At 31.6% G+C, this 12,795-nt stretch overlaps 1 protein-coding gene across 1 annotated transcript; it reads right to left on the bottom strand.

Moving 5' to 3' along the window:
* Window positions 1-2,111: 2,111 nt before the first annotated feature.
* LOC134696228 (mitochondrial import inner membrane translocase subunit Tim9-like) lies at window positions 2,112-12,050 on the bottom strand. The gene is made up of 3 exons (XM_063557904.1): window positions 11,929-12,050; window positions 2,983-3,078; window positions 2,112-2,362 (listed from the first exon to the last, which is right to left on the bottom strand). Exons 1-3 carry the CDS (start codon window positions 11,965-11,967, stop codon window positions 2,186-2,188), a joined length of 312 nt encoding a protein of 103 aa, XP_063413974.1. The 5' UTR covers window positions 11,968-12,050; the 3' UTR covers window positions 2,112-2,185.
* Between the last annotated feature and the right edge of the window lie 745 nt (window positions 12,051-12,795).

Below are 12,795 nucleotides of genomic sequence, written 5' to 3' on the forward strand. Positions count from 1 at the left end.
ACAGTAAACCGTAACAAAGATGTATTCAACTGTTTAAAGTCATTACAGTAAACCGTAATAAAGATGTATTCAATTAGTTAAGTGACTTAATCCACTGACTCTTGTAATTGAGGGGTGGCCATGGAATGCTTCCCACTTTTCCCATTTGCCCCCCCCCCTTTTTTTACCTTTTTTTTAATTATATTTTTACTACCCTCGTCACCTTGCCAAAATTCCAAATAAAGTTGTGCCAAATACGGCTAAGGTAATCTATTCCTGGGATAAGAAAATCCTTAGTTTTTCGAAAAATTCAAAGTTTTATAACAGGAAATTTATAAAAATGACCAACATTATTGATATTCATGTCAACACCGAAGTGCTAACTAGTGCGCTGGTGATACCCTCGGGGACGAAACGTCCACCAGCAGGTACCAGGATTATAATTTAATACGCCTAGAAACTGTCATTGTAAATAAAAAAATAAAGAAATTGGATGTAATTATTGTATGTATTGTAAAAATAAAATAAATGTCTTCAATTTTTATTTTTTAGTAATAATTACTAGTCCCATCGTACATTGCTGTTTTTCATGTAACAATAACGCAATGTAACCGTAGCCTCAATAATTATTGTTACATTCGTAATTAATCAGATCTCTACCCAAAGTAAATTATGCAAATAGTTTTAACCATTCAAAGCATTATGTTAGTTCAAGAGCACCAGTTCGTTCGCAACATTTTCTTAACTCTATTGAATATGTTTTTCCAAATGCGGACTGTATATGGGGAACCAACCCAATGGAGGAGTTAAGACCTTCATGCTAAAAACAACATCCCTAAAATAACAGGTATAACAGAAGTAAAACACAAAAACTTCAGATACAACATTTAGAACTGCGAATTAGCAATTGAACCCTATGAAATGTAGTGTAAATGTTAGTAATGACATCAGGAGAGGAGTAAACCATTATACACATGTAATCATGAATGGTCCGTGCAATTCAAAATATTAAAAAGTTTTCAAATCTATATGAAGATCTGATCATAGTGGAGTGATCCAGCGCTCCGTTACACACTATGTAAGACTATGTACGAACAGAGACATATATTTGTAAATTATATAGGAGCGTAGCTCCGTATACACTAACACGCAGTTGCGTGCACATCGATTCGGCATGCAAAAAGAAGTTTAATTGGAGATCATGACAAAATCGGAAAGTAACTTGTATCTTATACAACATTTGAATGTGTTATACTCAGACTTAGACGTGTAGTATCGGAGCACATTAATTTTACATAGTACGGTTTATCTGTTTGGAATGAGTTGTTAATGAGTTGCAATTGTAACAATCGGCATTAGAGTTTATCTGAATCCTTCGATATCATTGAAAATATGCCAAGGCGAAAACGAAATAGTATTGAAAAGTCTCATTATATAATTGAAATTTCAGAAATCCTTTTAATGTAGTTCCAAGAAAGATAGGACAAAATGACTGACATTAAATCAGGGCATGGGACAGTAATACAGGCAGACGGACAGACAGAGGTAAAGCAGTTATCCCCACTTTTTTAAAGAGGGGGTTTAAAAGTGAGATGATACTTACAGGGCAATCAAAAACCCTCAGTGGAAGAAAGTCAGACACCTCAGTGGCCAAACAATGGCAATAAATAGCTGTCTCCAACAGGCTGCATACGGTAACTTAAGTTTGAGTCGCACAAATCAAACCAGAAATTGTGCTCCTAATAAGTAAACATCAGACATTCTGTATTAGCCAGTCCCAAGTCAGGAGCCTGTAATTCAGTGGTTGTCATTTGTTGCTCTGTATCATAAATGTTTGTACCTTTATATTGTTCCTTATTTTAATCATGCCGTTTGTTTTCTTATTTCAATTGTCAATCAAGGCCTTTAATAGCTTGCTTTTTGGTATTGGTTTTGCTTATTCTCAAAAGTCATATGGTGACCTGTAGTTAATTTCTATGTCCTTTGATCTGCGGTGAAGAGTTGTCTCATCGGCAATCATGCCATGTCCCCTTTTTTCATTTCAGTGATGTTATAAACACGGAATAAGAATGGGATTACAGGATTGTTACTTTAGGGTATTCAAGAACATACCAGATAATTTCTATTAAAAATTTTTAGACATAAAATTTATTCAACTTTTTTTTTTTATTTATTCAAATGTTTTTTAATTACACTTCAATGAAAGTCATGTTGGTTCACTGGAAGGTGGTCCACTGGATTGTGGCATTAAAGTGGGTGCCATTGATGATTTCATGGCCTCCTCTAAATCCTTGTTCTTTTTATTCTGATTTTCTACAAATGTCATCATTAACTTCTGATTGAATGACACATATCTGTCTGTACACAGGTTAGCACAATCATTCTGTAATAAAAAAACATCAGACCTGAAAACTTATCATATGATGAAGATGGGTTTTATGACCTTGACTACCCATTTGGGTCATACACAGTCAGCCCTTGATTGTACAATAAGTAGCTTAACATGGCTTTGTACTAAATATAAAGAAACATCAATCTGTAGTTCCATGTAAATAATATGTTACAGGCCGTACATTGACCTATAGGTTTTCTTTAATTTAAATTGAAATTTGGATGGATTGTTGTCTCATTGGCACTCACACCACATCTTCCTATATCTATATAACTTATTTAGACAAGCGAGGGTTCATAGCTTTAGATATAATATAGATACATATAAATGTACTATACCTAATGGAAAAAAAACTGGTAATGTAAAACTGCAAAATAGTAGGTGTTAAAATATTATGAGAAAGTTTACCCAACTAGTTTGTTTATTAAAATCAAAGAGCTATTTTAATACATAGGATGAATAAAAAAGCTCACAATTATCATTTATACTTTTTATAAGGAAGATTATACAATATATACACGTACTTGACAAACAGAAATGAGACGATTAGGTATAGCTTTACCATTGTACCAAATATTGTAAGAACACTATTTTATCTTAATTATAGTTACCTCTCCTCTGGATAAGTTTTTACTGTGAAATCGTTTGACACAACTGTTAAAACACTGTTCTGTTAACACATTGTACAACAACAAAAAATCTCTCAACTGAAAAAAAAAAAAAGTATCCTATAGTTTACTAAGTCTACAAACAAATGTTTGGATAACCTACATAAAAATTAAAGATATTACTGACTCAAATAACTTTTTCTGTGGAACTGTATTTCCTATGGTTTTGTGATAAAATTAATTTATTTAGATACTGGTATGTGAATGAATATATATTATAATGCATTATAAAGAATGCATAGATTATATGCCATCTCACAAAAATTGCATTTCATATGAAATGTTAAATATCTATTACCACACAAAACAAAAAACTTATAAATGAACATGAACAAGGCTAACAACTGCATCTTATTATACACAATTCTTTTTATTTTATTAACTATCTGTACATGTAAATTAATATGGCGTTCATTATCACTGAAACTAGTATATATTTGTTTAGGGGCCAGCTGAAGGACGCCTCCAGGTGCGGGAATTTGTCGCTCCATTGAAGACCTGTTGGTGACCTTCTGCTGTTGTTTTTTATTTGGTCGGGTTGTTTTCTCTTTGACACATTCTCCATTTCCATTCTCAATTTTATGTACATGAAATATATACAATTTGTGCAAACAGCACCTAGTACTGAACACATACAGAAATTTTTTATGCATACTTTAATTGAATTCATCATCTAAATTATTTTTGCTCTTGATTTTAAGGGAAGCAATTCCAGCTTAAAATGTTTTCAAATTATACATATTTATATTACAGATCTATTTTAAATGAGAATTTCACAATTAACATATTAAAACCACCACTTATGCAATGATGTAAAAGAACAAACACTAAAAAAGAGAGATTTTTTTTTATAAAAACTTTAAACAACCTCAGATCTCAGAATGAATAATCGAGTTAATATATATTCTTTGTATGTTTATAATCTTGTATGAATATTGTTAGTGCTTCATAAGCCTCTAAAGGCTGGCTGATATGGTATACTATTGCTAATGTATTGAAATGTAATTGTAATTTCATGTATATTGTATCAGGTTGCACTTTAAATAAAATAAAATCTAATCTAATCTATTCATGATATATGTGTGTGATGTAAATTTACATAGTAGCAAATAATAAAATTGAAAATGGAAATGGGGAATGTGTCAAAGAGACAACAACCCGACCAAATAAAAAACAACAGCAGTTCACCAACAGGTCTTCAATGTAGCGAGAAATTCCCACACCCAGAGGCGTCCTTCAGCTGGCCCTTAAACAAATATATACTAGTCCAGTGATAATGAACGCCATACTAATTTCCAAATTGTACACAAGAAACTAAAATAAAATAATACAAGACTAACAAAGGCCAGAGGCTCCTGACTTGGGACAGGTGCAAAAATGCAGCTGGGTTAAACATGTTTGTGAGATCTCAACCCTCCCCCTATACCTCTAACCAATGTAGAAAAGTACCGTAAATGCATAACAATATGCACATTAAAATTCAGTTCAAGAGAAGTCCGAGTCTGATGTCAGAAGATGTAACCAAAGAAAATAAACAAAATGAGAATAATACATAAATAACAACAGACTACTAGCAGTTAACTGACATGCCAGCTCCAGACTTCAATTAAACTGACTGAAAGGTTATGATTTCATCATATGAACATCAGGCACAATCCTTCCCGTTAGGGGTTTAGTATCATACCATCATAACATATATGAGAAGAACATAACCCGTGTCATGCCAATAACTGTTTTTAGAATAAATGTGTTTAGTTCCGATGCAAAGACCTTATCAGTGACTCAATATTAACGCCAAAATATGCAATCTTTAATGACTTGACAACAGTATCTTAATTATATCCCTTCTTAATAAGTCTATTCAAAGGTTTTGTAAGTTTCTGAGGTGAATACTGACACCTTTGTGCTTTATAAAGAATATTTCCATAAAAAATTGGATGTGAAATACCTGAACGTATTAGAAGTCTGCATGTTGAGCTATATTTACGAATGATGTCTTTATACCGATGATAAAATTTAGTAAATGTTTTGACTAGTTTGTGATATCGAAAACCTTGGTGTAATAATGTTTCAGTAATACATTTCTCTCGTTAAAATCTAAAACATTGTTACAAACACGAGCTATTCGTACAAGTTGAGATACTTAAATACCTTAAGATGGTGACAAGGGAACGTCACCATCTAAAAACGGATAATTAACGATAGGAAATGAAAAATCATCCCTTTTATTTGAGACAGATATTAATCAAAGTGCATGTGGAATTTGAAATGTTGACTAGATGAAATTAAAGCTTGCATTTGTTTTGCTGTGGGATTTGCATTGTATCAGGTCTTAGAAGGGAAATCTATGAATGTTATCAACTACAATTATATGTGGACAATTATATGTGATACTGTTTATAATGCTTTTTTGTTATTTTTTATTTATATGGATCTTGTCTGTACACCAGCTTTGATTATTTGTAATATCTTCAATTTTTCACTTATTCTTACTCCATTTGTATAAACTTCAAGATTATAATTATTTTTTTAAAACCGGTTTTTTTCTAAAGTGAATTTTGATTGGTTAAATATTTCTCAGTGATGTCCTGCCATGGCTTTGTTTGAATTTGTTTGTTAGCTTAAATTGTTGGTCATGAATGTTTGTCTCTAATATTTAATTAATTGTGCATTTGTATTCAGATATCGCAGATCAAATTTATTCGTTCATTGTGTAATCATACGTTTTTTGATTGAGTTAAGTCTGCCGATTGATATTTAATCGTGTGTTTTTCTATGTTGTGATGTTATGCTATTGTTTCAGAAAAAGGGAGAAGGTTTGGATCCATTAAAACGTTTAATCCCGCTGCAAATGTCTGCACCTGTCCTAAGTCAGGAATCTGATGTACAGTAGTTGTCGTTTGTTTATGTAATATATGCATGTTTCTCGTTTTGTTTATATAGATTAGCCCGTTGGTTTTCCTGTTTGAATGGTTTTACACTAGTAATTTTGGGGCCCCTTATAGCTTGTTGTTCGGTGTAAGCCAAGGCTCCGTGTTGAAGGCCGTACTTTAACCTATAATGGTTTACTTTTTAAATTGTTACTTGGATGGAGAGTTGTCTCATTGGCACTCACACCACATCTTCCTATATCTATAAAGGAAGATAACTTCAAATATTGTTAGAACAGATACCAGATTCATGTACCGTGCACAAATTATAAAATCTTCTTTACAAGTCTAATTGTACACATAACAATTGTTAACCACAGAGTGAATGTAATGTTTCCTGGCAGAAGAACTAAGTCAATTTATAAAGTAGAGTGTTGCTCACCTTGGTCTTTGTGTAAATTAAACAAGGGACACAGATGGATTCATGACAACATTGTGTTTCAGTGATTGTGATGAGTTTGAAGATCTTAATTTACTGAACATTTTTGCTGCTTACAATTATCTCTATCTATAATGAACTTGACCAAGTAGTTACAGTGGAAAATATTTTGTAAAAATCTACAAAATTTATGAAAATTGTTAAAAACATCTAGAAAGGGCAATAACTCCTTAAGGGGTCATTTGACCGTTATGGTTTTATTTCCTTATTTTTAGGAATTACTTTGCTGTACATTATTGCTGTTTACAGTTTATCTCTATTTATAATAAAATTCAAGATAATAACCACCTTGCTCTATGTGCACATTTAACAAAGGACGCAGATGGATTCATGACAAAATTGTGTTTTGATGATTGTGATGTGTTTGTAGATCTTACTTTTACTGAATATTCTTGCTACTTACAATTTTCTCTATCCATATATATTTAGCCATTTAGATACAGATTAACAAAAATTGTGTAAAAATTTACAAAAATTTACAAAATTATAAATGAAAATTGTTAAAAATTTACTGTAAAGAGCAATCACTCTTTAAGGGGTCAACTGACTATTGTGGTAATGTTGACTTATTATTAGATCTTACTTTGCTGAACATTATTGCTTTTTACAGTTTGTCTCTATCTATAACAGTATTCAAGATAACCAAAAACCGAAAATTTCTTTAAAATTTACCAATTAGGGGGCAGCAACCCAACAACCAGTTGTCCAATTCATCTGAAAATTTCATAGCAGATAGATATTGACTTGATAAAGAAATCAACCCTTGTCAATTTGCTCTAAATGCTTTGATTTCAGAGTAATAAGCCAAAATCTACAGTTTACCCCTATGTTCTATTTTTAGCCATGGTGGCCATCTTGATTGGTTGACTGGGTTACCGCACACATTTTTTTTCAAACAAGATACCATAATAATGATTGTGGATAAACTTGTTTAAATTTGACCCAGTAGTTTCAGAGGAGAAGATTTTTGTAAAAGATAACAAATATTTATGAAAAATTATAAACTATACAGAGCAAGAACTCCTTAAGGGGTCAACTGACCATTTTGGTCATGTTGACTTATTTGTAGACCTTACTTTGCTGAATATTATTGCTGTTTACAGTTTATCTCTATCTATAATAATATTCAAGATAATAACCAAAAACAGCAAAATTTCCTTAAAATTACCAATTCAGGGGCAGCAACCCAACAACTGGTTGGCCAGGTCACCGGACACATTTTTTACACTAGATACCCCAATGATGATTGTGGTCGAGTTTGGTTAATTTTGCCCAGTAGTTTCAGAGGAGAAGATTTTGTAAAGTTAATGACAACAGACGAAGGACGCCTAGTGATGAGAAACGCTCACTTGGACCTTCGGGCCTGGTGAGCTAATAAAATAAGGAAAAACTGAAATTTTTTTGAGAATTTTTTTTTCTGCTGGATACTATCTTATGATCATAAACAAGCTTCTGTCAAAGTTTGGTACAGGTCTATGATAGTTGAAGAAAGTTATTAAAATTTCAAAAACTTTAACTACAGAGTGAATATTTATGGACACTGCCGACAACGATGAAGACAGAATGTAGGATTGCTATGTCTTGCATTTTTGACAAAAGTCGAAGGCTTAACAAAAAAGCTGCGGAAATTATTTTTGCAGGTGGAAATGAAGTTACCTTTGATATTTTCAAAACAATTTTGATACAACATTCATGAATTAGTCCATAGCTGCTTTTTTCAACAGAAAAAAATGGGTCAATGTGCTTATTTTAAGGCTAAATTTAGGCATGGGCATCATGCAGGCAGCAGCTATTTTGGTGATATATCCAATAATTATAAGAATTACTGTCTACTACAAATATATAATAGCCACTGGCTACAGTTACATGGAAATGGCTACATTTACATGTGAATGAAACAATAATATGAAAATTATTGTTACATTGGAAAGTAATTGCCGGAACGTATGATTGGGTAAGGAACTGTTTAATTAAGAATGTAAAAATGATGTTTTTTTCTACAGTTACATTGCGTTATTGTTACATTGAACCTTTACTCCAAAATGAGGCCTTTTGACTTTGAATCAAGTATAAGTATGCAAAAAAGAATTTCCATTGAGGAAAGGGTTTATGCACTGCATCGTAGGATAATACTAGTAACATAAGTAATATGTATTAAGATTAAACTTGAACATTTTTATTTCATATTTGGACCATAATTTGGTATTCGGCCTTTTTTTTCTTTTTGTATCCTTTTTTATAAGTTCTAAAATTTTAACTTTTATTTTGTGGGTTGTGTTGGTGTTAGAATAGTATGAATGGAACAATTGAGTTTTTCGAGAAAAAATTAATACATTTTGATTCACCGTTTACGTGACATGAAACCAAACAGGAAACCAATCTTTATTTTCTTTATTTTGCACAATATAATTCAAAAGGCATAAATAAACACGATTACTTGTGTTACTTGCTTCATGTTAATATTTAAAATCTATTTTCAATGTTATATTCAAGTTTTTTTTAAACCTGACAGGAAACCATAAGAAACCGAAAGCATTTTTTTTAGTTTTATTTTATTGCAAAATCTGCTTAAAATAATCTGAACAGTATACTTTTTCTTAAAATCCATCTTAAATGTAACAGTATTATAGAACTCCTAAATATGTGCTTGTTTTGAAAACAATTAGTACAATTTATTCAGAATTTTCCATATTTTCTCCATTGATACAGGATACCATAATCGTTGTATCTTGATGTTTAAGCAACAAAAATGTATTTATATTTGGTTTTGATATTCCAGTTATATACAATTTATTCCAAATCATTGGCAATGTAACATTCTTTAAATCCAGTAAAGAAAAAAACTTTTAACTTGGAATTAAAATCTTTAAAATAGGCACAATGTGATACTTTTGACCTGTACACCATCTACATGGTTTCCACATTTTAACCTACTTTAGTGGGCTAAAATCAATAAAGTACTTCCTTTCAAGGCATGCATGGTAAAAATTTACTTCTCCTTTGACAAGTTTATTGCGTTTCTGATAAGTGTTTGCAGAACATGAATAAAAAATATTAATTAAAAACTGTGACAGGATTCCAACTTTGTACATTCTAACTGTAACGGTATATTAACATGTATTTGTTATTAAATTATATTTATTCACCTAAAATATCCAGTAATATTTACTGCTGAAGTTAAATCAATCCAACGAGCATTGGTACAATGATAAGAGACGTAATTTCGATTGATTTTTCCAAGGACTCTTCACGTCATTATCGGGAAACGAAGTGTGTTCTAACGTCTGTCAAATATGAAATCGATTTTGTCAAGTCATTGGGCATTAATTTTCACACAGGATCGTATGTAACATTATGCACATAGGAAAAATAACAGACCACCGGCGCAATCTCTTTGACAATTGTATTTTTCTCTTTTAAACAAGACGAAACAAGTCTACAGATTATGTTTGCTTACATCCCGTTGGAAACAAAAACAATGTTTAGACCTAGTATTTCGTACATCCGGCCGCAATGGCGTTATCACATGTTAGTCACGTGTTTCACATATAACCGGAAATGGTTAGAACTTAAGGACAAAAACAATTTTAATAAATAACTGAACTTCTGTTTCGTGTGAAATGTAACGCATAACGACAACATAATTTTCTTACTTAATTATTACGAAGATCAAAACAAATATGTAAATCATCTCGGATTTACCTGTTTGAACATCTCGCGAGAGTTCATGTTTGCATATTGTTTTTAAGAATTCTATTACAACAAAGCAGATTACATCATCTAAAAATTGTGTTACGAAATCGGACACAAAGATCACGCCACTGTCATGACTGTTCTTACATCTGCTACATAAATACTTATAGTTCTCTGCATTTTCTTCTCACTATTCTTATTGGTCGATGTTCTTTGTTATTTGAAAGCAAAAGTTACGAATTTGCCGGTGACGATTATCTATAAATCAGTCAGCGTTATGCTCTTCGGAAGCAATAAGTAACGCGAGAAACGACACAAAAATACGGTTGTAGAATCTTTGAAATTCGTATATATATTTTATTTTTTTTTCTAGGGAAGAGTAGCATACACTTGTATGTTGATAAAAATAATGGCATCTTTAGATGTAGTTGCAACTTTTCTTACAGTAATTCACATTTTATCACTTTTCTATAGTTATAGGAAACGGAGCCCAATAGCAAATTATGGTCCATTTACAATATTGCATATGATACAATTTTAATATTTTACAATTAACAATAACAGTTTTTACAAATCCAGTATGTTTGTTTTTAAAGCATGTTTTAGTCGGACACAGTTTTGGTGAAACCACTCCAAGCAGCCATCACAAACCAGTGATGCATCAATGTGCACATCTGTATTGCGTACTGTACAATTCCATTCTGCACCATCCCTTTTTTTTAAGTTAAAGATTTTGAAACAAAATTATGTCCTGCTAGGATACATGTATTCAGAAGTTCACAGTATTAATTTTATTTCACTGTTAGCAAGCTATTTGCCTTTGATGTATCAATTTTTTTAGTTTGTATAACTGCATAAAATTTGTTTATAGGTATCACATCATCTATAATTGTTCAAAGTATAATGACCGTGTGCAGTTAATTACATATAATTAGTCAGTGAACACCTTTCTCAGCCCAAGTTCTTAACAACGAACTATTGAGCTATATTTTTTGCCTTTGGCACTACTAAACTGTAGGAGTTTGCTTCAGAACACCTAAACAATTAATACTTAAAACTATTCAAATACTTATCTTCTATTTGTTGAATAATAATATTAGTATTATTATTATTACAAATATTATCTTGTACATATATCAATTAAGCAACAAAACTATAGAAATCTGAAGGTTTATGTTTTATAAATTGTGTACATTGCAGTTTTCAATGTAACATTAACTCAATGTACAAGAAAATGTAACGGTAGACACAAATATTATTGTTACATTCCTAAATCTTCGGTTCCTTACCCAATTTGCCATTCTGGCATTTTCAATTATTATTTTATTTCCATGTAGCCAAAGCCCATGCCTATATAATATTGCTAATTAATGATAGAAATAAATCAACAGTGACAGAGCTATGAACTCTAAACTGGCAATTGATAGTTAAAAGTACACCAATGTTGTTTCTTGTATATTTGTGTAAGGACAAGGATTGGTGTTACTCAGAATAACATAACAATAATTGAAATAAAAGGGGGAAAATAATTTTGAAAATAAAGATGGAAAGAAAAATAAATATGGTCCTGTCCCCACGTTCCTGTGCGGCAAACCAGGTTAATATTATCGAGTGAATGTTTCTTAATGTCCATTCGGGGAATATTTAGTGCATGTTCAGGAAGATCCAACAAGCACTACAGTGCTACACACAACGTCACAAGTCATTTTAAGATTGACCTGTTGTCAGTGTTGATCAGAACACGTTTGATTTCTTGTTTAGACATGATTTCTAATTACTTTAGGATGGAAACTATGAAAAAGTTTAGATTACAAATATCATAAGTACATTTCTACTGTGTGTAGGGTCTTCTAAATTTACTGCCATAGTCAAATATTTTTAGTGTCCTTTTCACATGCCGTTCGCTTTAAGTTGCAGGGAGAGAAACGGGTGAATGAATTGTAACTTTTTTATACGTTTTGTTTTCAAAGTCCTCCATTTGGGAGCACCGTCAGGAGCTAGTAATGGTATAGAGTTAAAATTAACTAAGTCATTTTGAAATAAGAAAACAAGCTATATAATCTTTCTGTTACTTAATTTCAAATATATTTTCATTTATAATGGCCACTTTTAAAAATAGGAATTTAAGAATTTTTACTGGGACTGAATGACTGAAGAATTCTCAAAATATTAGGTTGTGTGTAATTGTAATTTTACTGCAATAAAATCTGGAAAACGTTAACGAAAATAATACAATCTCGAACACTTTAGCTTCTACCAAGAAGTAAAAGGCTCTGTCAACACTGCTATGATAACGTAATAGAAAAATAAACTGGATTGTGTTCTCTTTAAAAGAACTCTCTTTAAATATCAGAGTTAAAATTCATAGAAAAGGTTTTTCAAAAGTTCTCAATCTAAGCCTGAGAAAGATTATAAAATTACTAATTAATCTTTTTATTTTGATTATGAAAACTGAAGATTTAGATTCGATACAGTTTCTTTAGTCTGAATCTTAATAGAAGAAGCTGACCGTGCAACGCCATGACTAAAAAATAAAAATACAGACAGACAAATAATAGTTTACACTGAGACACAATATGGAAAAACTACAGATTGAGCAACATGAACCCTACCAAAAACTGGGGGCGATCTCATGTGCTCCGGAAGGGTAAGCAGATTCTGCCGCATATCTGGCACCTGTCGTGTTGCGTATGT

The sequence above is a fragment of the Mytilus trossulus genome, chromosome 14 (assembly GCF_036588685.1).
Source record: "Mytilus trossulus isolate FHL-02 chromosome 14, PNRI_Mtr1.1.1.hap1, whole genome shotgun sequence".
NCBI classification, from domain to species: Eukaryota; Metazoa; Mollusca; class Bivalvia; order Mytilida; family Mytilidae; genus Mytilus; species Mytilus trossulus.